General features: G+C 40.9%; 1 protein-coding gene across 2 annotated transcripts; it reads right to left on the reverse strand.

Annotated features, from left to right (window-relative positions):
- Nucleotides 1-4,326: 4,326 nt before the first annotated feature.
- OBI1 (ORC ubiquitin ligase 1) lies at nt 4,327-27,452 on the reverse strand. Of its 2 annotated transcripts, XM_032100008.1 has the most exons (6): nt 27,106-27,244; nt 22,454-22,589; nt 21,387-21,478; nt 19,495-19,743; nt 16,217-16,305; nt 4,327-6,658 (listed from the first exon to the last, which is right to left on the reverse strand). In XM_032100008.1, the coding sequence occupies exons 1-6, from the start codon at nt 27,175-27,177 to the stop codon at nt 5,167-5,169; spliced, it is 2,130 nt and encodes a 709-aa protein (XP_031955899.1). In that variant the 5' UTR covers nt 27,178-27,244; the 3' UTR covers nt 4,327-5,166. The 2 variants fall into 2 exon arrangements, with proteins under 2 accessions (XP_031955899.1, XP_031955900.1); XM_032100009.1 differs by lacking the exons at nt 16,217-16,305; nt 19,495-19,743; nt 21,387-21,478; nt 22,454-22,589 and having other exon boundaries at nt 27,106-27,452.
- Between the last annotated feature and the right edge of the window lie 511 nt (nt 27,453-27,963).

Genomic DNA, 27,963 nt, shown 5'->3' on the forward strand with positions numbered 1-27,963 from the left:
ATTCTCCCTTTAAATGATCAAAATTAACCTTCAGAATTAAAAAACAAAACCCACAACAAAACACAACCAACCCTTTGGGTGAATGCACAAGAAGTATTTCCTTGTCCTAATGAGGACTTTCCTTACATCAGCAAAGACCTGCTAATTACTGATGTACAAGCCGCAATAATTGCTTTTGCAACCAAAGTGTAGAATGTTGTCATATTAAAAATTGAAACGCTTGATGGTAATTTAAGTCCCAAGGTAGTTCACAACGTCCCCTTTCGGGAAAGGAAGGAGACCGGAGCAGCTAGGCTGGTAGAGGTCCGGTAGAAAACACCACAGGTCCTGTTGGTAGTAAAGTTTCTCGCTCTTTCTTTCAAGTGATGCGGAGGAATTAAAAAGCACACCGAGAAGCCCCTCCAGCAAAACACCTCCCAGACCCTGCTTCCTTCCACCCCCGCTCCGTGGGCAAACCGGCTGCTGCCTTTCACCCGCGTCTACGATCGCTCGCGCTGCAAGGACGCCACGTTTCGATGGGGTAGCCAGAAAACGCAGCCTTCCTTCCCCCGAGGGAGGCAAGAGGAGGGCTCCGCGGGGGCAGGGATCGGTCGCCAGCCGCGTCCCACGGCACTCCGGGGTCCGCTCGGCTGCCAAAACAGGGAGAGGAGCGCTCGGCTCCCCCCGCCCCCTCGTGCGAATCAAAGCACCTTCCGAGGGGCTGGGAAGTAGTTGCCTTGTCATGTAACACATTGCCCTGATTTATTATAAAATTTTAACGAAATCATGCATATTTTAACAGCCTTTAATCACTGCATGAAAATTTAATTCATGAACTGTAGCGCGTTTAAATAAATGAAGTGTTAATTCATTAGGATTAATTAATTTGTTAAAGGATTGTGTGCAAGGTTAAGGTGGAAGAAAAACTCTTTGTTAGTTTCGAGTCTTAATCACCGGGTTTTGTTAACAGTGAAGGTGGGGAAAAAAAACCGCAGTGAGGGTTTGCGTGGAGCGGGGGAGCCCGGGGAGGACAGCACCGGGGGAGGAGCGAGCCCGCAGCCCACGGACGGGGGACACCTCGGCCTCCCCCGGCCTTTTTTCCGAGCTGGGGACCGTAATCCTGGCCGAGCAGGTGGAAGTCGAGCCCCGGGCGGGAAGGGATGGGCCAGGCGCATCCCCACGACACCCTCCGGGCAGGGTATACGGGCTCCGTGCCGCTTTCCTGGCTGGCAGCCAGCGCCAACACTTCTCTCCCCAAAATCTGGCGACAGCTCTAAGGCGGCCACGATAAAAAGCATCCCCGACACCGTTTTCTGTAAGATGCGTGTGGCCACGGAGCCGCCCAGCCCTGCAGCTGGTCCCCACTGCTTTCCCAGGCATGCTACTACGGGGAGAGTGACTCGGGAAAGGGACAGGGACTCCTCTCATCCGGCCCCTGCGTTCCCCCGGCACTTTCTGCCGGCTTGGAACCCGATGGCCCCATGAGCATTAGGTAGGAGCAGCTTGGCTACTTGTCTGCTTAGCCTCCCTGAAAACCAGCAGACAGCACCCACACAGCCTGTAAGAGCTTTAGAGAGGAGATAATGCTTTCTACTGAGAAAAGCTGAAAAAACCACGAATACTCAACTTCATTTGTTTTACAGCCCAGTTTCATTCTCCCCTGTTCTCTCTCACTACATTCACGGCTGTCAAAGCACACACAAGCTTTCCCCTCTGCCAGCTGTGCTTTTTCCTCCACCCTTCAGCTAATGAAGATGGCTTTTCCAGTTAGAACTGAGGGACACTGAGGCAACAACTCAACGCTAGGCCACAAATGCAGGATAGACAGACCACCCGTCTAGGCCACGCCTGACAAGCAGGTGGCTCGTCACAGCAGTAGAGGACTGCTGCAAGGGATCAAGGCACAGGGAGGGCTGGACCTGGATTAGTAGCCAGAGAGGCAATTCTTGGAATAACCACGACCCCCTATATTGAGTTACCTCAGAGCTGCTTTTCCGTGATCCAAACCTGGGAAGGAAGCATATAAGCCTTAGTCCATTTACATGGGGATGGCCTTACGCCAAAAAGTAGCAAGGAAGGAGTGTCCATGGCGTGCAAAACTTTAACCATAACCACAGCACAAAAGAAGTGTGTAAGGACTGTATTTCAAGCCTACAGTTGCTGGGAGTCAGAGGCATGACTTGGATGCCGTGCAAGAATTAGGACCAGACTCAGTCAGTTTAAACTGCCTTGAAAGGGCACTATTGGTTGATGGAAACAGTTGTGAAATGAAGAAGGTTGAAGGATGGGAGACCAAGTTAGCACACCCTGTACTGCATATACAAGCTATGCATTGTCCCCCTTGCCCCCATTTTAAAGGTATTTCCAGAAGAGACAATAGAGCACATTTAAAACCAAACACAGCCCAAGTCAGTATCGGGTGCCGGCAGGCAGAGTTGTTCTGGTATCCCCTCACCCAAGGAAGCAATACCAAGTAGAAATGGACTCTCACAAGGCCTTTAGGGAATGATGGATAAGCAGGTCACTTGCCAGACTTTGTGTAGGTAAAACTGTGGATAACTAAGCAAAAACCTGACTTTGGCATCCCTACTCTTAAAAATAACCCAAAAGATTTCACTAGCAACAAACTTAGGTTGGTAGCAAACTCACTTGCCTGAGCTACTTATAGCCCTGGAGAGCATTCTCATGTGTAAAAATCTGCAAATTGCCTTGTATTTAGCACAGTAGGTATTATTAGATGAAGTAAAAATTTTATGAGCTATTAAATATCATTAGACATCATAGATCTCATCTGTACATCACTTTGAAATGTCTATTGTCTTAATAAAAATTCTAATAGTAAAGTTTTAGATCTTGTGAATACCAGTTCTACATTACTACGTAACTAGGTAACTACTGTGAAAAATTAACAGCAATGAACTCTAGTTTAGGCCATTTTATCAAGTGCAGAAAGGCACTTGCAGATTAGGCAAGCACAGTATCAACAGAATGCAGCCTGGAGAACTGAAACCCCGCGTACGGCAGAGAAATTTAAACGTGAAGAAACCCCAGGTTCTTCATGTATAGTTGAAATTTTTGAGTTGACATTGCACTGATCACACTACCAAGAGGAATGCAACCTTTTTAGCCTTAGGCTTGGCTCTTCTATCAGCTTGCAAGACATGTGTGGTCAAAACATCCATATTGAAAAGCAAGCCTGTATGTGGTGTTCCAGCTCAAAGGACAAGTAACATGAAAAAACTCCACTGTTTTCCTTTATTCCAGTTTGATTTCTGGCATGACGCCAGTTGTATTCATACTTCCGTAACTGGAAGTGAAACATGAAAAATCAGGGTATAGAATGAAACCCATAAATTCACTCCCCCCATGCCACAACACAACAAACCCACAACATACAGCACGCACTTACTGTGCGTTTGTGATTGCTCTGCAACCCAAGGATGTTTTAATAAAGTGTTTGTCTCTTCTCCCAAAGAGTTGTAGCATGGCAGCATTTTTCGACTTTTAGGAAAACTAGCACATCAAGTAACAGATCATTTCCAAATGGTTTTGAGAGCTAATTTCTGAAAAATATATTAAAATTGAACAACTAGATTTTTCTGTGAAGATTAAAACTCAGGTGGTATACTGAAAGCAGTATATGCAAGCACAATGCCATACTGCCTGTCGCCACAAAAGGGTCCTCGCATGCATGGCTTGAATGATGATGTTTTGGTAAAGCTCAAAAAAGGAAAGTCCCATTTTAGAATGAACACATCAATTGCACAAATGTATGCTCACATTGCAAGTGTAGTTCTTGTTCACAGTTTACAGAACTTAACTCTACAAGATGAGCCAGTGTATTGAAATTTTCCAAGTGGCTATCACTCTTTCTAAAGGGACAAAAGGCAGCGTATGGATTTTTCATATCATAGGTATTGATGAAGTGAGGACCTCTGTTTCTAAGAAATGCCATCAGAGGCCTATACAGAAAGAAAAAAAACCCTGCATCTTGTAATTAAATATAGCCTTAAAAAAACTTAAAACACAATAATGCAAAGAAACCAATTTTGCTCTGCTGCTTAATTAGGTCTCCTGCCTGTAGCAGGCCATCACATTATGTTGACCTATGCAATACTTTATGGAAGAGTCACCTCCAGAGAGGCCGAAAGCCATTTCCATCAACTGTATCGATGCTGACACTGGAATGGTAGCATGTCTAACAAGAAGGAGGAAGGGAGATTTTTTTTTTGTGAATAAGCTCACGTTTTTGCTTTACAAAACTTAGATAATCTATTTTCCAAATTACGAAAAAAAGTTTCCCCTTTTTTTTTTTTGCTAATTCAATATTTGAGGCAACATCAAGGATTACAGTTCTTATAACATGTTTTATTCAATTCACATAGAAAAGCATGCAGTATTAATGTAAAATGGTACAGTATTAATGTAAGATGTTCAGTGCACATTAGGTAAACAAATCATTAGCATACAAACCCATTTTTATGGTCTATACAGGCATACTAAACACATTTAGAATAACAATGCTTTTTGGGAACTAAATTAAAAATTGTGCCTAACTTCAAAAAAAGACAAGACATAATTGCAGTGTTAAAGAAGTGATGTTTTCTGACTGAAGTGCTGTGACCCTGAAAAGAAAGAGGCTGCTACTTACACCCACTTAAAACAAGAGTTTCAGTACAGTACAGCGCTATGAAACAGTCCAAGCAGGAACATTTCCTCTGGGAGGCAAGTTTTATGGCAAAACTGACAATGTTTTATAGCAATTTCACGATTCCATAGGATATATGGCCAGTAGCTGCCTTACATACACAAAATGTAATCTTTAAGAATGGGAAACGTAACCTTTAAAACTAATTCTTACATAAATGACTAATTTGACAAGACCACTTAGAACTGTCAAGAAGCCATTAGCTGTGCTGACAACTGAAAGATCATGTAATCTGAAAACTTAAAGGGCATCAAAAACTCCCAAGCCCCCAGGTAAATTAAATGCCCAGTCAAAGAAAATAATCTGGAATGGTTCTGCCTTGGGAAAGAGCTTGCAATGGGCAGGGGAACATTCGGTTTTCACACAGTCGAAAACAACAGGATCGGATGGCATGGAAGTCATTAAAAATTAAGTTCACCTGTAAATATTAAACATTTGCAGGTTTACAACTTTGAGTCACGTTTGATTTCCAAGCAGAATCAGTTTTTGGTGGTTTTTGATGGACTAGCACTGGAAAGGCTGTTTTGAATTTTCCTCTTGGTTGACTGACTGACATTTTTATTTTTCCTTTCAGCTGTAAAGGAAGACACCCAAGGAGGAATCTGACCTTGCAGATCAGATGGCATCTTTAAAAAACACGAACTAAACTTCTGTTCCTCAAATAACCTTTGTGAGTTACTGAACAGGACATCTGGGGAAAAGTCCCTTTGAAACAAAGAGTTTGGAGGTTTGGCATCATTAGCCACCACATTTTGGCCTGTAAACAGTGGAAAGTGGTCATTCATATCTAGGTCAGATGGGGAGAGGTTGGAAAATATAGCAGGTTTCCAGCCAGTTCTGTCAGCTGCCAGATCGCTTGTCTCTGGACTCTTCATACTCTGCTCCTCATTCATCTCTTCCAGATTCTTCTCAGTTCCATTCAGAAGCTTAGTGCACTCTGTTGACTTTGAAGAACCTTCAAGATCAGAGGATTTGAAATTATAGCACGGACTCTTGCTGTTGTCTGACTCAGACATCATTGAGTCCAACTCAGAAATTTTATCAAGGTAGGCAGCATCCATAGAAGCCTCGCTGGAGGTTCTTGTGCGGTTCATTTCGGAACAGCAGAGAGTATGTAACCTCTTAGGTAAGCAAGAACTTGTTTTGTCACTGGATTTTGCTGTTGTCTGATCTGACTCACCAGCTACTGAATTTTGCTCTGATCCATCAAAATCTAGGTTCTCAGCAAAATTTGTTGGGCAGGTGCCCCAAACCCCTGATTTTCCTGTAGTAAAACAGTTTAGCTTCTTTCTGCTATTACAGCTGCTTGTGCTGTGCTCAGAAGAATCTTTGCTGCAATCATCTGAAGTGTCATGAAACTCTTCAAATTTCAGTTTTCTCAGGAATGTTGATGGTTTTCTTGCATTTTCTTTTCCATCAGGAGTGTTCAATTGAAGGCGACTGAGAGACAGAAAAGGAGTGCATGGTGGTGGAAGATCATAAAGTTCTTCATCTTTGTATGGGGTACATTCCTCAATTTTATTCCACTGGTCTTCTAAGCAGGCATCCATATTTGTGCTATTTTCATCCAGGAGAACCCTGTGACATCCTGGAAATAGTCCTTTCTTTGGGGTATTTGAGCTATTCAAGCCATTGTGACTAGAAGAGCTTAAACAAGTTCCACCACTTGTCAGCTGCTCAAGACTGTCAGGACTTTGACTGGTATTCAAAGACTTTTTCTCCTCAGCTTGGGTTTTCAAACAAGTTGTATCTTCACTGCTCTCACCTCCTTCAGCATCTGTGGAAAGCACTCTCTCACAAACAGCACTCACTGTCTGGCTTCCTTTACCTGCATTTTTCAGCTGTAAAAGCTGACACTCTATTTCTTCTATATATTTATCGCTTCTTTCCAGTGCCTTTTTCAGACGGTTTATTTCACGTTCACTTTGTTCCACTTTGGAATGAAGCGCAGCTACTGTAAACCTACCAAACCTGCAGTAAGTAAACAAGAAAGAAAATATTAAGCTGGAAAAAAACATTCTTGTGAAGGTTTGCAAGCTCATTTCAAGACAGAACAAAGCTATTAAACACTATGTAATTTGAAACCAAAAGTCAGAACTTTTCTCTGCTAGTTATGAAAAAAATTACTGAAATCATCACATATAACCAAGCATCACAAATAACATACAGGTGGAGGTGATACATGAAAAGACAAAATGGAAGTATTAGTGGTAGCAAGGCAATAACAAGCAGATTACCCTTCCAGGGGTTGGTTCTATCAATTCAACTCAAATATGCATGAAGAATTATCCCCTAAAACAATGGCAAAGATTTATGATAACATTTGAACAGTGGTCCACATCTTGAAATATTTACATTCAATCATTTTCCTACAGTACAGCAGTGTTTTACAATACATTTCTTTCACAATGTCACCTTGTCAAAAACAAAATGCTGATATGAAATGCCGAAATTGCATTAGTCCTTTGAGGTGGTTTAAATACTTACATAGACCATTTCAATTATGTTCCCATTAGATACACAGCTTTTCCTCACCCATCCTGTGCATGGTAGATCCACTTACTTAAGAGTTACCTGTTTTTCTGAGCTTTACAACCAGAACAATCTGCTTTGTATCTCGACTCCAATACAAAAACCTGCTGCTTGTGGTTTGTGAAAGTTGTGTGCTCGTGAGGTTTCCAGCTTGAGCACATTTTCAACTGCCAAGACAGCGACTTGCCTTCCCCTCATCCTCCACAAGCTTTCAAGACTGACCTTCCCCAGAGGGCAGGTGAAGGTTTCAGCTACATGCCCTGACTAATTCTAACCTGTCACTGACAGGTGAGCACCAGGGAATTCTCTGCTCCATCCAAGGCTTTCAATTTACAGAAAGAAAAAACAATTAAAGTTCTGATATTATTAGAAAGGAGGGAAGGACCTGCAGCCCCCTACAACTCTGGCAAATAAGGTTTTATATCACAAAGAAAGGACAATTCTGTACGTGGGCTTACACTGAATTTCCATTTTCCATCTTGCATCTCCATGTTACAGCACAGGTTTGTATTTACTCTTTCAGCACAAACACTGCCTGAAATTTCTACCTTTTTTGTTTGTCTGTCTGCCTGTCCCTCCCTCAGAGTCACACTGAATTCATATTCCATTTTCCCCATTCTGTCACCTCACCTCTTCACAAAATGCTCCCACTGCAACTCTTGGACCAGTGAAATCTGAAGGTGGTGTTATCTGTGGCCTGCAACTATGATGGCAAAATAGCCATGGATCCATGCATACATTTCCAGCAATCAAACCATATTCTGCTTCTTCAAGTCGTGAGCCCAAAGCAGCAGGAAGCTGCTGTGCGTTGACAATTGCAATACAATTAACTGGACAGCTGGGGAAAGCAGTAAGGGCTATTATAAGCCCGAAATGAATCGGGCAGGAGTGACCAGATCTACTGATACATTTCACTGTTCAACTGCTTCTGCATACTTAAAGAACTCTGAAGACTTTGGTGTAGATGGTTTAGGGATGGGTAAGATTCACACAACAGTCTAAGTCACTTCTGTCTAGCAGACCACTTTTTAAATCTGATCAGCCTAAGCTTCACACAGTTTTGGTGTATGCCACTCACTTCCTTGTAGACAAGAAATGGCAAAGTAGAAGTTTTATATTTAGTAAGATTTCTTTTTTCCCTTAAAAGAAGCTATGTGGACTGCAGCTCAGTCGAGGCAAGGATCCCCTCACCTCCACAGTACCTCTACCCAATTATCTTCACCTTCATAAAAAAAAGAAGACAGACTGTTTTTAATTTGCTTACTCTCTGGAAAACAAATTTTCCCAATTGCTTATAGCAGTTGGCCCATTTCTAGCTGCACACAAGAGGGAAATAGGAGAAAAGGCACAGAAGACTTTCTCTCTCCCCTATGAAACTAGGTAAATGCAGAATCTCAGCTCAAGAATGTTTCTATTATATTTTCAGGGGAAGGGGGTTACATGAACTAAGCATCCTTACACACGACACATTTTGGCTTACTTCCTCTTTCAGTTAAAGGAACACAGATTTTGGTTTAACATACAGAAGGAGTCACTGTAGCGCAGCAGGGTCCAAGCAAGACCTTTTCCACTTCCTAAGGTGATCCAGACGTATTTATTTTGCCTTTCTCTAACAGACATTCACACAGTCTTACAGGAGCAAATCCTACACTCCTTAATAAAAGATAGAAGATGCAAAAATACAATTTAGCTGAATAGCCAAGTGAGAGAAAGCAAAAAATGCTTCTGTAAAATAAGCAAGATTTTCTGGAGTCTGCTGTAGCAGACACTCTGACATAAAAATTAAAACATGTTTACATTTATATGCATACCTGGTAATTCCTTTTTAATGGAAGAATGGTGTAATATGTTTATTTAATGCAAATAGCATTAGTGACAGCCTGAGATTTGCTTATGAGGAAGAAGCACTGTATTCTCAAGTGTAACTTTTATAACAAGTGTCCTCAGGTTAAAAAAATACAGTATGTTGTTCAAAGGCAAACAGCATCACTAATATGTTAATTGTTGCAGAGGGATGTGCTTGGGAATTTTGGTTTTCAGAAATGTAACATATGACAAGCTGCCTATAAAGTTACTTCTGCAGTTAGGCATTAGAATAGCAGCTGCTTTCTGTTCCTGCTTTAAGACTTGCATATATTTATTTCCCAAATTTTCAAGGCCATAGATTTTAAGACAGCCAATTACTCCAGATATAGGTGCTTTAGTGCCTGACCTAGCAAGTCAGAAGAGAGTTTAAAAACATTCATATTTTGGTTAAAGAAACCAGAACCCTCCCCATTTCCCCAAACCAAACCCCTCATAAAAAATGTCTTCTTTTCCCTTCAGATGTACAGTGAGCTGCGCTATAGCCAAAAAATTATGGACTTATGATAGTAACACCAGAATGCAATACAGTTACATGAAAATAAATTTAAGTTTCACCTGACAATCTAGATAAATTTTATTTCCTGAAGCATTTGAATTATGTCACGCTTGGTAACAAGGTGATTAAATTCTTCAGTAGAACTTAATGTATTTAATATACATGCAATAAAAAGCATATATATACCAAAAGGAAAGCCATTTCCTCACGCATGGACAAAGACTTTTGAGTGTTAGGGTCTTGTTCTTTAGTCATATCACTGAAACAATAACTTTGGATCTCACTGCATTTGTTTCAAGTACATCCTTCATACAGAAAACTGCAAGCTCAGAAAAACAAATTGTCCCTCATAAAGTGAACAAGAACACATTTCAGGTGGGATTTGGATCCTTCAACACATCTAACAGTATTTACATCGCTTAAAGTCTTTTATAAGACTGTTGGCCCCCAGATATCACCCTGGAAGGACGAATCTACAGATCCTGTATCGCAGCTACCAGCCCCAGGAATGCGTAGTGAGTATGTTACAGTGTCTGAGGTGACACTGGATGTCTGGGTGAATATTTGAAGCTCATATTTCAGGACCTTTCCTCAGTCAGAGTCCTTTTTCTTGTCCCAGCATGATTCTAACTTGACACGAATCAGAAAGCTGCAGTCATCTCTCATCTACAGTGAGCAAGAACTAATATTGTTGGAGTCACTCTCCTTTGCATTATTCCACAACTGCTCCCTCAGTTATATTTGAGTACTCCTATCCTGCTTTTAGCTGGGATACAGTTACTCTTCTTCACAGTAGCTAGTATGGGGTTATGTTTTGGATTTGTGATGGAAACAATGCTGATAACACAGGGATGTTTTAGTTGCTCCTGTGCAGTTCTTACAAGAGAGTCAAGGCATTTTCTGCCTCTCAACCCACCAGTGAGGAGGCTGGGGGTGTACAAGAAGTTGCGAAGGGACACAGCTGGGGCAGCTGATCCCAATGCACCAAAGGTATACTCCAGACCACAACTCATTATGCTCAGAATATAAAGCTGGGAAAAGAAGAAGTAAAGGTGGGATGTTCTAAATGATGGTGTTTGTTTCCTGAGTCACTGTTAGGCACAGATGGAGACCTGCTTTCCTGGAGATGTCTGAACACCTGTCTGCCTCTGGGAAGTGGTGAATAAATTCCTTGGTTTGCTGTGCTTGTGCACAGCTTTTCTTTCTCTACTTAACTGTCTTTATTTTAACCCATGTGTTTTTTCACTTTTACTTCTCTGCTTCTCTGCCCTGAGAGGGGAGTGAGAGGCTGTGTGGGACTTAGCTGCTGCATGGGTAAAACCACGACAACTTCTGAAGAAGTCCATTTAGAAACTGTTTGGGAAGTTGAACAAATTTTTCAGTTGTTTCTTCTCTTCTTACCTATCAGTTTTGCAAATTCAGCTTTAGAGTTTTATTTTACACATAAAATAACACATCAGTGACCACTAACTGCAGCATGTCTGTCTGGTTGAGTCCTTAAGTCAGTTTAAACCACACAACCTCATACAAACTCTTCTCTCTCTGGACAGCAAGCAGCTGCAACAAACAATTTTCTTGTATAACCACTTCCTGAAGACTGGGGCTGCATGGGTGCTATGGAAATTGACTCTCCAGTTCTAATCACCTGATGGCCCAGGCTGGGGACCACCCAGCAGTTCAGGATGCATGAGCATGATCCATCCTCCAAAGGAAACAAAGGGTGGAAAGTGGAAAATGACAAGGTACAGTGAGGGCTTATTACAGTTTGAGATAAGGGCAATGCCAGAGTGTATAAGCAAACCCAGTCCCATCATTTCGATACAGATTTTCCCTTGGGTTCTGCAGTTAGATGGGAAGAAAGGCAGGATATTCAAGAACAAACCAGCTGAAAGACCTATTAGCTTCTCCAGTTCTTTGGTGATGTCATGTACCAGCTGTACAAGTTCTGCAATTCTCCTCTACATTATCTATGAAAGGTGATCGGCAGAAATCCCAGGTTTTACGCAACTGCCTTAAAAGTATGTCGTATTTCCATAGACATCAGAACTAAAAACCAGTTACTGTCAGATGAGGGCCTTTTCCTAGCAAGCAAAAAAAAACCCAAACACAAGAAGTCAAGACATACCGTCCACTGGGAACAGGCAAGTCAGGTACATTGTTTGAAATGAGCTTCCCCTTTCACTTAGGGAATTGGCTGAATTTAGGCAAATATGCAAAGCCTCTCCAAGCATTTTAACATCTTTCAGTGAATCATCCCTGGTCTTCCATGTAAGAAAGGCAGATTATCACCAGGGTCAGCAAATAGCACAAGCTACAAAGAATTACTTCAGAACTACTGAAAAAAAATCCCTACTGGAAAACCCACAAAACCAGAGTGTGATCTTAATGTCCTTACCCACCTGACTAAGGTTTAGATCTTCATGCCTGAAGTGGGCACTTTCTCAGGATTTAATGCTCAAGAACCCAGAGTTGTTTTGAAGGCTATTATATAGTACTTTCCCTTACTTTACTTCTAAGGCCACACTGCAGCTAGTCTTCAAAAATGGTCACTCCTCTGGACCAACAAACTTACACAGTGGTGAGACCATAGCCCAGTTTTCTATCAGGGAAGACACTAATATTTTTACCCTGTGCACCCTGGACACAAGTTTTTAGAAATCTGTTTGTAGGCCCAGTGAAATGCAGACTGAATTTAATAGCCTGGTATGTGCAGAAATAAATTTGAGTTAGGTGAAAATTGAACGTTGTAAAGAATGACCTAGAAAGTCAACAGCTTTAAATTTCAGTGTACCTGAAGTCACAAATCTAGACAAGATAAACAGTAAAACTGAAGAAGAACTGCTCCTCCCCCCCTAAACTGCAACAATAAAACAACTCACAAAACCAGAGAAAAGAGATAATGCAACAATTTTATGCATGTTAACAGATAGTTTCAGACTGGGATTTTAACTGGCAGAAGGAATTAAATATTTAGGGAAAAGACTCCTAGGAAGCCTAGAAGTCTGGTTCAAGCCAATCTGAATCTAACCATTCATAAAATACACTATACCTGGGAGTAGATGGACTTGCTAGTTATTTTCCTTCAGGTAAAAAGCAAACATCCCTTTGCCAAAAACGCTTTTAGATCCACTGTGTCCTGCCAACAGACCTAACAGTTTTCTATTTCAAGTAGAGCTGGAAGTAACAGGGCTTTATTATCTGGCAAAACTTAAGTTTTAGAAGTTTTTTTGTTCTGTATCGGGAACACGGAAGTCGTTGAAAATTCATCAGGAGAAAAGGTAAAGAAAGAACACACAACAACCACAAATCAGCCTGATTTGCCTGAGAAATGGAAGACTAATGCAGGTCTTCAGTAAGAATCAGAGCAAGAAACTTACCCTTATTTGTCTTTCAGACCCGTGTCCCAACTATATGATGGTATGGTATTCTGGTGAAAGTCTAGTCTCAAAAATGTTTCAAGGAAAAAAATAAAAAGCTAATCAATAAATCAGCATCATCAGTTTAAAAAATGTATAAAAATTCCTGACATGGCTGAAATATTGATTTTATTGGCATACATGACATTCAGGTTTTAATGGATAAGAACAAAGAAAAAACAACTCAAGTCTATGATAAAAGGGAAGTTTTTTATTGACCACTGAAGAAGGCTAATTATACTTTTCCCTGTGATGTAGGAGGTAGTTTGTGTTACAAAGGGATCATTCACCTGCCATTAGTGTTCCCTCTTCTCTAAAGCTAAGTCCACTAAAACAATTTATGTTGTGCTATTTAGCTCCAATGTCATCATGTGCAAAATGCACTACACTTGGGACACAGGGACTGAATACTGACAAAACCTTTACAAAATACTTTGACACCAGTTTTATTCAGTTACTTTAGTTAGTTGTTTAAGCATGAATCCATACCTGAGAATCTGAAGCTAAGGAATGTATGAAAAATGAAACAATGGTGGCGACATTAAATTACAAAGATCCAATTCAGTAGCTATTTTAAATTGCACTAGAGACTCATTCAAAAACTTTTCCAAAAATTACCTTCTGAAAACTTCTGAATAAAGCCCACTGGCACAACTATACTGTCAAATCCATGTACTTGCACAGAAACATTTTGTTCTAGTGACATTGTTGGGCTCTGATATTTATGCCTTCAATTCTGATTTCATAAGCAAGTGAAAAAAACCCATTTATTGCAAGCCCTGTTCAAAGTGTGAAGGCTAGCTGAAAGACCCTTTAAATGTTAGCAAAGTTTGCCATCAGAGCTGAAACAACATTTAAAAAATGTCTTGATGTTAGGTCTGATTTGGATATTGACCAGACTAGTGACCACAAGGATGAAAGCTAATTTAAAAATTCTGCTACCAACTTTAACACTGGAGAGACTTCTCACCATCTGAAGGATGTACCTGGGATTTGAAAGAATGAAGCTTTATAGTCATCAAAACATCAACCTGAAGAAAGCCAATAAATGGGTTAATTCCCACACTTTGAAAGGGGACATTAAAACCACAAATGCAAAATGAGGTAGGAAGGTAACTTTCTAAATAGCAATTTGGCAGAACTGGCCATTTGTGGCAGAAGTGTCAGGTAAAAGGAAACAACAAAAAAAGGTATTGCAAATATAAGATGTTATAGAAGACAGAAGACAGTTTTTCTACTCTAGTTAGTGCTACCAAGACTTCACTTGTAGTCTAGTACCAGTTATAAGCATTATGACTTCAGAAAACCAATGACACTGGAGATTCTTGAGTGCAGAACAAAACCAAATAAACACAAGTTTACTTTCTCTCTCAAGTCACATGTATCTAGAAGACCTGGACAAATTCAGTATTTCAGACATGATGAGGAATGAATGGGTAAAGGCTGCATGAACCAAAATTGCTAAATTTAATGTGCTGAAGGGTTTCTTCCAGGACAAGTTTTTCCTTGCACATACCTAAATTCTTGTAGCACACCACTGGGCTCAAAGAAAAGGAAAAATTCAATATAGGAGAATCAGGGTACAGACATACAAACTCCTGAAGTGTTTGAACTGTTCCTAGCCCAGTTTAAGCCTGATTCAATTCATGTCCTAAGTCCCATACACAGCTCTGGAGTTACTATGGGCCAAAGATAATTCCCAATAGGCAGGCAGGATGTGGTATTTCTTCAGGAGACTAAAAAAATAATAATAAAAAAATAATAGCAGAGATACAGACAGGCCAATCTAGTGGGCATCTGGATTGCAAGACAGACCCCAGCACTGTCCAATTTGTAATAACGTTTGGCTATCTCTGGGCTTCTAAAGAAGAAAGTGACAGGCTATTGTTTTAGGCAACACTGTCAAAAGATGGGAAAGTAACTGGCTTGCAACAAAGATGAGCTCTTCACACGCCTGTCCCTCTGAGGTATATTTTTTTCAGACCATGGTAAAGCATGAACAAGCTAGAAGAAAGGGAAATTGTCTCCAGTGCAGAGTTCACCTGATATCAGAAAAGTAAAAATCAATTCAGTTTATCTGGTCTCTTCTAGCTCTTCTTTTCTAGGATTTATTTAGTTATATCGATTTACTTTTTAAGTTTGCCATCCTTGCCAACTCACTCTTGAGTCTTACGGGAAAACATAATCCATGCCATAAAAGCCATTGCCAAGACTTTAAACTGGGCTCTATCTTATTAGGGGACTTCAGGGCAGGACGTGCTTTCATGTATCCACAGCACAAGGATCATGCATCTTCTTTCCTGTTGTCTCTAATGACAAGCAGTCTGGCAAGTAAGCTCTTCTATAAGTATGAATTTTATCTTGCAGCAGGTGTGTTGCCAGAACTAGAAAAAAATCCAGAGAGCTTTCTTCTCACATTACACAGGTGTCTCCCAACCCCCTTCCTCAAAAGCTCTGTATAAACCTTTGGCCAATATTGCTATTAGCTTTTTAATATCTAAACAAATGAGAGAAGAAAGGTAGAAAACCAATGAAAGAAAGGAAAATAATTTAAAAAATATCAGTATATTGCTTCATAAAGTACTCCCAAGAAGACGTACCTTAGAACACAGCTCTAATGAGTATGGCAAAATTTCTGCTTTTTGAGGGTACTGTCATCGGTGTTTTAACTGTTTAAGACAGAGTACTAAACACAGACGTCAGTTCTGGGAATGATGTTCTCATGCTGCAGAAGCTCAATTCTACATACGTGGCCCAGACACAAAGCTATCAGGAGCTTTCCTTGAACAGGGAGCCCAAGCCCACAAAATAAACCTTGAAGGCAGCAAAAGGAAGAACAAAAAACACAAACACCAGCAACACCAGCACTTAGTAACGGACCTTCTACTTTGACCATATACCAGATTTAGAAATTTCCCAATAACAGCTGTAGAATTCTACTAATGAATCCAGTACTTCCAAAGTACCATGTAACACAAGGCACAGTCATATTCCTTCACTGTGGACTTGCTGTGATTCTCTAAGTTGCATTTCTCACCCACTTGCCGCTCTTCTCTAAGTTTCATTCTTCACCTAAGTCCATGAGGATAAAAATTCCAAAGTCTACCTGGAGACACATACGCAACACCATGCACACCACCACAGTTTTAGGTTAAACAGTCCTACAACAGTTAAACAGTCTATAAATAAAAGATAGTAGCTTTTAAAATATTCACATACTTTTGGGGTGATCTACTATCGACTTCAGCTTTTAGTCGCAAATTCTCTCTTAAAAGGCTATTGTTTTCCACGCTCAGTTTCTTATTTGCCTAAGGAAAAGAAAAGGAAAGAAATAAGTATACAGTGAAACAGAAATGACTTCTAATATTTATAGGACAAGCTGTTTCTCTTTTTTAAAGAGACAGAACTAGAAATGTGCAGGCAGGAAACAGCCTTCAGACAGGGACACCACTTAAAAATCACCATGGGAAATGGTTTGCAAAAATGAATAGCGAACAGACATTTTTTATTTATATTCCCAAAATACATTGCAAGTGTCCTATCTAGGGAAATAAACACAGCTATGTTAGTTAGCACAGAACTTCATTAAGGAGATGTACTAATGGCAATTCCATGTTTTTTTTTCTACATGACTAAATACGTTAAGTACATTAACATTACAATGTGCAGGTATCAGCAAAACTAATGTTGAACAGCTTCCCCCATTCCAAATTAGAGCAAGGTTACTTTGTGGGTTTTTGGCTTGTTTTTAAAGCATAGTTATCCTGTGGATGTAAATGCATTACGACAAGCTATTTGCAGTCTTTCTTCACTTTTTTCCAGGACATTGTGATTAAGATTCCTGATTCACAACCCTTCCTACCCTTTGAATTGAGGTCAATTCCTTCTTCTTATTTCAGGAGACACTCTTGTTAACAAGACACTTCATATAAAAAGAAGTTTTCCTGCACACGTGTTTCAGAACAATGAATGCCACTATCCTAACAAGCAGAATATACTCCTTGCACTTCAAAGTCTGCTCAACCTCCCTATGCTAAAAACAGCAGCACCAGTCCAGGGCTCGTAATTCATAGCCTCAATTAGGTAACGCTTCCACTGCACAATAAAAGTATGATCTAGAGCTAGATCTGAAGAAAGAGCTATGCAACTGGGCTCAGGAGTGAAATGTACTTTTTCAGAATCATCAAACAATGCAGGAAGAGAGGCAGAGAACTTTAAATGCTCATACAAATATCCCTAGCAACCTTGCCAGGTGAGGAGGAGGGGAAAAGGAACAGAAAAAAATAAACAAACACCCCCACTCCCAACACCACAATATTCCTAAGGACAGAAAGAACAACTAGAGACTTGTGGCCAACAACTGAAGGGTGAGCCCAGGGCTGACTGTCAACTACTTGGTATTTAAAAAATAAAAGCACAAAAACTATCCTGAAAGCAATGAATGAGAATTCAGGAAAGCTCAGTTTCAAAGCATCATCAAACCACTTGACAACACGTTGGCCAAGACCTTTCTCTCTTTCCACAGACACAGCTCCCCCAGCTACATAACCAAGTAAAAGATTTCTTTACTTGTGTAGCCCAGGTAGGCAGGGCATCCATGTGGCACATGGCAAGGACTGAACCCCTCTGGTATCCTTCCAGAGAGTGCTCTACTCTCCAAGTCAGTAATCTGCAAGGGATCCCTACTTGCAGCACAATGTCTACATTAATGAGTTCATGTAACTGCATTTTTAATGAGTATACTTAGTCTAGGCTTTCTCCTCTGGAGTTTGTTTCACCACGCCCATACTTTTTATGACTCCACTCGAAGTATTAATGCCTACTTTGTGCATTCCTATATTTGTCTGCTCTAGAACATTAAATGATAAAGGTGGTTGCTACTTCCTGATTCAGTCTAGTTTTGAAAAAGTGGTGGCAACCACATTTGCTGAGGGATCTTGTCTCACTGGGAAGTGATGTCTGGTTGAAACTCCTGGGTCAGGTACTTTCAGGCATAAGAAGGTTTCTGGTTCCAGATAGTGTGTGCATGGGAAAGAGGTCTTGCTGTTCAGAACGGGGATGGGCAGCGCAGGCTTACAAGTGAGACAAGGTCTAAAACAGCCAACTGACTTTAGGTACGTACGGGATTGAGCAGCTGTCAACCCGGGAACAGATGGGAAAAAAGGGTTGGACTCAACGATCTTAAAGCCCTTTTCCAGCCTAAATGATTCTATGACACCAGTTTAAGACTTCTTTCCTAAAACCTATCAAAGCCTCTATTTTTTTGTAACTCTTCACCAAGTTCAGAGATTGCCTACACTTGGACCTCTTTTCTTGCTAAGGCTAAAAATATACTGAAAAAATACCCAAGCAAATCCCTTCTTCAGTTCCTGTAAAATTCTTCTTTTTACTTACCTAGGAAAAAGTTAAAAAACTTAGTCATCACAAAAAAAAAAAAAAAAAAAAAAAACCCAAAAGAGGCAGTACAGCTTAACTTCATGAAAAAAAAAAACTAACAAAAAAAAAAAGGCAGACAAGAACTTCCTGCTGCGACTCCTCTTTTGCCATCTACAAGTGAATCTGAAGCTCCTAGGGTCCTAGAAGCGTCCCATTAACAAAATGGCAGACCAGTACAATGTGTGCCTCCAAGTCTATAGCACAGAAAAAGTGTGAACACTATTAATGCTTAAAAAGTTAAAAAAAAAAAAAAAAAAAAAGTCCTAAACACATCACACTTCAGTTTTGCAGGAAGTAACTCAGGATTGTTAACAGAATAAAGGCAGCATTTTGAATAAATACAAGTCCAGTTTTTTCCACTCTGATTTCAAATTAATCTGAAATTTCATTCTTCTTCAATATTTAAGGTGATCTTACTTGTGCCTACAGGTATATTTTGCAAGATACTTTTATTCAGATGTATTTTCACATGCCTGGCTCCTTCATCCTTGCTTCTGCAGTATCAGATTTACTTTTATATTACACCAAGATATATAAAAAGGCCGCAGATTTCCAGTAAAGGATCTTCTGGTCATAAAATGCTGAAGTTCGTCTATTTTTGGTCAAAGGGTCAAGTTACTCTGTCTCAGCAAATTGCACCAAAAATATCGGCTAGCGGGGAGGGCAATAGTGCAAAATCTGCCTCAGCCAACTGTACTGTGTCTGCCCACTGAATGTTGTAAAATAGATATATTATATAGATTATTGCAAGCCTGAAAAATCTGGTCATCAATACTGTCGACAAGTGCTACTATAATCCAATTACCCAGTCATAGAGTGACAGAGGAGTTGAAGAAGAGTCACATACAGGACTCACTAGAACAAGCAATAACATCTGACACTTGCAAGGGCTATATGGAAATACTATGATACACCAACAGGCACTGGAATTCAATTTTTTTCCTCTTTCTTCTAGATCTATGAAGTACCCAAAGGTCATGGTAGCGCTCACTCCCACTTAGCTAACACAAAACAGTTATGCTACAAAATAGCTGAAGAAATGTGTTTGTTGCATTTATTACCTCCCTTAGCTTTTCCACATTATCCATCAATTTTTCGCACATATCATTGGCAGTTTTCAGCTTTTTGCTCCATTCCTCTGGGGTTTCTGGGCCACTGGTACTTGCTTCGTTTGCTGACTGGCTAGTTTCCCCATTTTGGCAAGACAAAGCTGATGCTGCAGGATCCAGAAGAGATTTCAGCTGTATCTGTAAACTGAGGTTTTTACCTTTCAGATCTTCTACTTCTTTTTGCAGGGATTCTATTTCATCCTAAAGGTGTCAGAAATTCAGAGGAATTAAAATAAATTGTGAGATTAATTAAATAATACTGGCAAGTTCCCACAGCACTTAGAAACATGGGCTCTGGCAAGCCCAGATGCATGCCTTCACTTACACATATATCTAAGTACGCTTATGTATTGTGCTTTAGGCAGGATTTTAATCAACCTGCACACTCAAGCATACTGAAGGTTTTAGTGCAGGGAATCCCTTGACTACATAAAGGACCCTGAACAAACTGTCGGGCAGACCAAAAGCTTCAAAGCATTCAGCAACATGAATCTATTATTAGGGCACTCTGTGGGAGGATTTCCTATATCAAGAGTGTTAAGGTCATCCTCTGCTGACTCATTTGCTGTTATTTAAGAGTGATTCTCTCATATCATTCTGAAACGTCACATGTTAGGATGCTGAAAGTCTTCAAATTCAAAACAGACAGAACACTGCCTGGAAAAGGCCGCTCCAGCTACACCAAAGCAGCAACATCTTAGGAAAGACTCAAAATGCAAAGAATAAAGCTCTTAGCTGCATCAGTCTGAAGCCACAGGGAAGCAAAAACCTTCCAGAGCTTGTTGTTAAAGGGATAAAAGAAATAATTTATCCTGAAAACATGTCTTCTACACTGTTCACCAATTAAAGTATATGAGTTGTTCATGGTCAGACTACTTAGGGAGGCCATACACAGCATTTACATAAGCATATTTTCACAAATAGTCGCGCCCACCCCTGCACCTGGCATGGGAACAAACATTTTAAATTAAGGTTTTTTTTAAAAGAAATTTACATTATCCTATAACTAGCTCTATGAATTTTGAGTTGATTCAACAGAAAGGCAGGAAGCCTCTTTTTCCTGACTCCTTCTCTCACAGAGAATAATAGAACCTGAGCTATAGGCAAGTTTGTCATAAAAGATAGCTCTTACTTCCCCAGTGTTAAGGGTATATAGAGTCCATTTCCTTTCCTTCATTCTCCTCCCCACAACAGGTTTCCTCCAAAAATATGTGATGTCTTCACGCTGCTGCTACTGAGGAAACAACAGCTGAGAAAACAAACTAAGCACATTCCTTATTAACAGCTTTTCATCTTCTTCCCACGAGAGTATTTTTCCAGCAGGAGACTGGAGCATTCAGCTCCACTTTCAAGCATTTACTCACTTTCAAAAAACAATAAAACAATAATGCTAAAAATTAACCTATGCCAGAAGGTTACAGCGGGCAATATTCTTTAACAAGGAATTTAGTCTCCCTGAGTAACAGGGGATTACCTCAGAAAATGTTTGTGTTTGTACTGAAGACAAAACAAAAAGCTCCCTACACCTAATATGCATAAAGAAAATGCTCCCATACCACTTAGGGGTGGAATTCCCACAAAACTAAAGAATTGGCAGTACTTGGCTACCTGTTGTCTAGAAAGACTATTACTGTGACATCAGTGGGACCACTTCAAGCAGCAGCAAATACTCTCTTGTAACCTTCGTCAAAAGGTGGCATTTTAATGCAACTGAGTTTCATGATACAATATACACCTTTACTCAAATTAAAAATAGCAGGACTCAAAGCAAAAGGACCATTTGTATGTTGTAATTTAACAGCTGCAGTTCATCTGGAAAGTCACAACACTCCCCCTGTCCTTACCTCATATTCTTTGTGGAGCAATTCAAGCCTTGTTTTACGTAGGTGTTTTCTGACTGTTGGACTAAATATAGCATCACTTTCACTCGTTCCTCCTAAGGCAACATAGGATGAAAGAAGCACGAATATTGTTTCTTTTTCATTCAATTCAATACTAGTTATCCACCTCACAGCACTTTTCTTATTATCAACTACAAATGCAGCTAATATTGGACCAACTGGCTACCATGGAAGATTTAAAGTCCTTTCACTTTCAGAACAGGTTCAACATGAGTACCTACTAGTGATGTTTATTAGTCAAAATCTTGATTCACAACAGGAAGAAAGCTTCTACATTTTTCAACTTTTTTTTTTCCTTAACAGAATCCTATGTTATTTAAGACCATGCTAATAAAACAGAGCTAAAGGGAAGGGGCAGGGTATCAAGCATACATTTAATTAGTACAAGTTAGTGTAAGTTTTTGAAGTGAGATTATTCAGATATATTTTTCTCTTAGAATAAAATAGCAGAGCTGATATTTTATGTCAAATAAGGACAGCAGTATCTCCCAGCTCTGAGGAAATTAAGATTGTCATGCAGCTGTTGTAGCTTTGTTTTATTTCTGTGCTAAGAGTAATTTTCTTAAAAATAAAAAAAGAAGGAAGTGATGAACAAAACAAAACAAACACAAAAAATACCACATACTCATTCAAGATTCTAGATTGAAGTACACTAATTCTCAGCTGAATGCTCTTCTCTTAGGTCAACAGGTTGCAACGCATAGGTGAGAATGCATTTTTAATGCATTTTTTTCAGTTAAATGCACCATCCAACCAAGATTTTAAAACAATCATTAGAGCCATGGGGTACTTATTGTGTTTGAATAATCTAGCCATTAATATACACAATGTCTTTGGAACTTTCCAGTAACATACCTAATAGCTACAAGGTTAAAGATTTAGTTAATTCTTCCTTAGATGCTGGTAAAAAACACACAGAGGAAAAGACATCCAGACATCTCTGGACTCAAAGTAATCTCCTCTAGCAGTAAATACCAGAAAGTTATTTCAAAGCCTAAACTTGTCCTTACCTATAATTTCCTTGCAGGGATTTTCAGGCGTGATGGGAATCCTGCAAGCTGGGCACTGATTATTGTTCTTCAGCCACACTTCAATACAAATGGAACAGAAAACATGGTTGTTCACACAGATAACTGGATGACGGACCTTTAAGCATCAAAGAGGAAATAAAAAGAAAAAAAAAAAACAGACTCTATGAATACCTTAAAACTCCTTCAAATAACAAAATACGAAAATATACAATTCCATTTCTCAGGGTAAGTCTGGCCTTGCAGGAAAGTGACACTGTTGTTTCACAGGGCTAGCTAAGAGCAGCCTCCTAACTCACAACACCAAATTTCCCTCTTATGGAAGGCACCAAAGCTATAACCATTTCTGCAGAATGGAGGTCCTTCTTTCCTCGTTAATAACCAGAGCAGCAGCAGTACCTTTCCTTTACCCCACAACCTCCAAGAACTACAGCCAACCACTCCAGTGAAGTGCATTCGACTCCCAAGGTAGAAGACAACCAAAGTATGTGCATTTTCAAAAGTGAGGCAAGGAGGGATTTCTACTGGCAACATCCAACACTTCAGTGGAAGAGGTATCATTGGAACACAAAGTGTTACAGATTAACTTTAGCCTGCAGACAATCAGCTTCACAGAAATCAGCTTTAAAAAGGATCAGGGCCAAAACCACAGAGCTGAAACATGAACCAGCAATCACTAATTCAAGTCTCCTGCTAGATATGCATTGCTACTAAATAAGTCATTACCCAAGAATGGGGCAGCTAACTGAAGGATTAAATATTCCAATCAGACACAGATTCTTTCAAGCTTTCCCTTCCCTTCCAAAACAGCAGGGTAAACAAACTTTTAGAAAATATTAATGACAATGCATTATTCTCTCTTGTCATTTAACTATAAACCCTGTTTGAAAGTAAATGTGCACAGAGGGACCAAATATGATGAAGAAGAAAAAGACTTTATGCCTTATTGCAGCTTGTTACAGCTTACTGCAATACACACTCTCGAATCTCTTACTTGTTAAAATTAGTATTTGTGTTAGGGGTGTTAAAATAATTATTTGTTTTTCTTCCACTCCTTCCTTTTCCTAGAAATGTATTTTAAGACACAGAAGTGTCAGAATATGTATTACTTTAGATTCTACTGTACTGCACTTAAAACCCAAGTTCAAGAGAATCTTCATCTTTAAATGAAGGCCTCATCATCTCCAAGATACTCCTCTTCCATTCTATTAGTAAAGTAGTCAAACTAAAAAGGAAAAATGAAATGTTAGCAGGGAGAAGCAAACACCTCGAAAGGACAGTCAATAATCACTTGGGCCAACAGGTAAGACGTGTCCTGTAGCAATCGTACCCATACATCAGCGTTGCATGAGCTAAAACCCAAGTGTTTTACCACTGAAATATTCATGGATATGAATTAAGGTCCAGATCTGTCAGCTTCTTCTCCAATTCACTATCTATGCCTCTGTTACCTTACAGGAGTCACAGTATTTTTAAGACCTCCAATAAGACAGTCCTGGGATTCAAAGGAATTATCTATACATAAACAGAAACTCAAGTTACTGAAGGCATGAACAGAGAGAGACTGAACTTTCACCTCTAATTAAGGAGGCTTTTTTGTGATTATTGCAAGCATTAGCACACCAATGCTTTGGAAACATTTAAATATTAAAATTTCCATTATTTTTGATTTAAAAAATCTTGTTACTTATTGCTTTCCTTAACAAGAAAAAGAGCTTTCTCACCTGCAGCTAGCAGGAAAAAAAAAAAAGAAAAGACTTTTTCTCTAGCCATACCTTTTTCTTACTCTGAAGCAGCCTGAGAATAGTTATATGGATGGTGATGATAAGATACAGAGCAGAATAACACAAAATAATCCAAACAGGAAAAGACATTTCATGAGTGCAGGTTTTCCCCCCTGGGGAGCAAGAGACCCTCAGTTACCCCAAACCTGACACAGAAGCACACTTCTTGCACATGAATGATTACTCCATATCTCTAGCAAAATAGTAAGTCACATTTATTACTCTCCAGGGTACACTGCTTCTGATTTACACACCTTTACAAGTTTCATTTCAGGGCTGGGGTTTTACACTTTTGTTGGCTCAGGATCCACACAAAGCAACCCACGCCACACCAGCAGAAGCTGCTATTGAAATGTCACACAATAGCTGGGGCTGCCACTGCCCTTCTCACCGACTGTGACAAGCCCAGGGGGTGGGGGATCAGGACACACACTTGAATTACAGCACAGTTTCAGTTCCTTAATTGACCATAATGTCTAGAAAGGCTATAGTTCATTTCAGAAGGCTTGATCAGCTAGGCGATTTTGAGCAATTTCCTAATTTTTCCCCTCCCACATAATCCCATTCCTATGCAAATCAATATCCAGCCCTGTACACATCTATGTCACTTTGAAGGCACTTCTGGGCCTTCACACAGCCCTAAGAGAGGAGCAGGAACATGGAAAATCAGACACACTCCAGTGAACCAATCCCCAGACATCCTACACTGTTTCAACCAACACAGAACTTTGTCTCGAGTCCAAGTAACCTGTCTACACCAAAACCAACAAGAGAGACCTTCAGACATCCTGAGACAAGTAAACCTAACAGTCTGAAGCAGATGGCTTCTGATCTGTTATCTAATTAAAAAATACAGCTATGTTAGAAGACAGCCCAGACTGTGCTAAAAGAATATTCAGGTAACAACCATGAAATTGATCCAAGCAATTCACTCTTATTTTAAAGGGTTATTTGTACATTTTGCCAATATACTTTCTGACACTGTTCAATTAACAAAATGGGCTAACATTCCCCTGCTGCCCAAGATTTCAGCTTCATTAAAAACAATGAGTGGCCAACTCATTGAATGAATTTCTCTGCAATATTTCCTTTTTTACCCCCTTACCATTACGCACAGTGAATAGTTTGTATTTTGCAGTCAGACCTCTGCAAATTTTGCACGGATAGCAAGAGATACATTATGAGTTTAGGGTGGGCCTTCTACTTGATTTGAAGTCTATGCTACAAACCACAGGGGTATCAGATTATGTCAACCCTCCATGATACTCCCTGCTCCCCACTAAAAGATAGCAAAACTTGACAAGACTTTTTCCTTAACTTAAATTAAACAACTTCCTTCCTCCAACCTTAATCCTGAGAAGATTGGTTGTTCTGATGGAAGTTTTTTAATGAAGTTCCAAGCTAGAGACAAAGATGCGCATTAAAAAGAAAGGACAGTCAGAGCTGTCAGCTTTGCCAACATTTAAACAGCTTTACATCTATAAAAATGAGCGCATTCAAATACCTTTATCACATGTCTCACCAACAGATTCACTTACATAATGTTAATGTATTATCTCAGTGCAAGAGAGCAAGAAAGAGTGTGGAAACCTCTTCCAGTACAAACTCGGGAACATCTAGAAAGGAAGTAGAAGTATGAAACAGTGGCTTGAAAGAACTCAGTGGCTTTATAGCAAGATATGAACGAATACCTAATCAAACTTTTAAGGGCTTAGATCAGAAAGTAACTAGGATTGGATTAAAATAGGAAATATCTTTGTCAGTTTGATTTCACACTCTTCTTTTCACTCTTTCCACTCTGCATTACAGACACAGTACACTTGGGTTCTCCTCCATTTCCATTAGAGAGATAAACAGAAAAAGAAAAGTAACAGGACAACAGCCAGGAAGTCTTGCTCGGCTTCCACAAAAAAGCCAAGAAATGAGTAAGCATGGTTGCTAAAAGTAACACACTGTTAGAATTATGAGACTTGAGAAAAGGGAGATGTCTGACTAGTTTCACTATCAGTGCGACACACCTACTTCAGACATCAAATGTGCTCTTGTTATCACTCCAGCAGAGAAGGTCTGGGAGTAAAGGCCAGGTGAGGTAGAAACAAACCAGACAACAAATGCCAGAGTACAAACATAAAATGCTATTTCTCCCCTTGTAATTATTGCTGTGCTTTAAGAAAAGAAAACAAGGGAAAGAAAAAAAAGAGTAGTAAGAATGAGCAAAGAATTTGAGAAGCAATTAGTGACAGCCATGAAATTAGCTCTGGGGCTTTTAGAGATGAACAGCCTAGCAAGAGCCCTCTGCTTCCCGAGGGAGAAGAGAAAGGAACTGAGAAAGGGTCTGAGAGAGGAAGCGGAAACTTTTTCTCCAGACTGGCGCAGTTTTACTCAATACTTTTTAAATCCACTTGGTTATACACCCCGTCTTTGTTTCACTCGTCCTCCGCGATACAGCACCACGCTTAAACACAAGCTCCCCGAGCATTTTATAACAGAGTATCCCACTGGTACCGGGAGAAAACCCCCAAACCTCAAAGCCTGCACCTCGGGAGCCGCATACTCGCCTTTCAGCGACCTCGGGCCCCCCAGGCCCCTTCAACACCTCCCGGGACGCTCCCGCCGGGACAGCGCGCTGTTCCCAACATCCCAAGGGTGCCAGCAAACCTCAGCCACTGCCGGGAACGGCCCGCCCCACCAATTTCCTTCCCCGCACGGAGCCGCAGAACCTTAAAAGACATAACGCCGGTGGGGGTCAGAGCGTCGAGCCGCGGCGGGGCCTCTCAGCTGCCGCCACCGGCCGGAGCTCCCCGCACCCACCCCCGGTCCGCGGCGGCCGGGCGGCGGCGGCGCCGTTACCTTGCCCAGGCAGATGTGGCAGGTGATGGGCAGCGTGAGGGACAGGGTGACGCTCGGGCCGTGCTGCGCCATGGCGGGCCCCGAGCGGCGCGGCCCGGCGCCAGCAGCACGGAAGTCCCGCGGGCGGGCGGCCCCGGCTCCCCGCCAGCCCCGCTACGGCAGCCGGCGAGGCCAAGCCGCCGCACGGCGGAGGGAAGCGCCGCGCGCTCTGGCAGCGCTCCCCTGGAGGGCGGGCGGGAGCCGCGGCCCCTCACGGCTCTGCTCTGCCGCCGCTGCCCCCGAGGAGGTGACCCAGGGGCCCAGGGAGGTCTCAGCCTACGCACAGCATTCATGCGGGGAAGCACAGCACCCTGGGGAGGGCAGGCACAGTGTCCGGGCATGAGGCGGCCGACGCGGTAGCAAGGGTGATCTTTCCCCTGAAAAACCTATGCTGTGCTCAGGTTTCATCATGCTGAATTAAATAAACGGCTGTTCTAATTGTGTTAATTGCCCTGAATCACAGAATCATAGAATTACAGAATCATAGAATGGCTCGGGATAGAAGGGACCTTAAAGATCATCTTGGTCCAACCCCCGTGCCGTGGGCAGGGACACTTTTCACTAGAGCAGGTTCCTCAGAGCTCCGTCCAGCCTGGCCTTGAACACTCCCAGGGATGTGGCATCCACAACTTCTCTGGGTAATCTGTTCCAGGTCCTCAGCACCCTATATCTAATCTAAACCTACTCTATTTCAAAATGAATCCGTTCCTCCTTATCCTGTCACTACATGCCCTTGTAAGTAGTCTTGCCCCATCTTTCCTGTAAGTTCCCTTCAGGTACTGGAAGGCCACAATTAGGTCACCCTGAAGCCTTTTCCAG

The sequence above is a fragment of the Corvus moneduloides genome, chromosome 2, assembly GCF_009650955.1.
Source record: "Corvus moneduloides isolate bCorMon1 chromosome 2, bCorMon1.pri, whole genome shotgun sequence".
NCBI classification, from domain to species: Eukaryota; Metazoa; Chordata; class Aves; order Passeriformes; family Corvidae; genus Corvus; species Corvus moneduloides.

Bases quoted from the DNA above. Each gene is read 5' to 3' on its own strand.
- OBI1 (XM_032100008.1), bottom strand. From the start codon at position 27,177: ATGGCGCAGCACGGCCCGAGCGTCACCCTGTCCCTCACGCTGCCCATC. The intron at 19,744-21,386 runs GTAAGGACAGGG...TGACACCTTTAG, and splicing joins TGCTCCACAAAGAATATGAG to GATGAAATAGAATCCCTGCA. The intron at 16,306-19,494 runs GTAATAAATGCA...TCTTTTCCTTAG, and splicing joins ATGTGGAAAAGCTAAGGGAG to GCAAATAAGAAACTGAGCGT.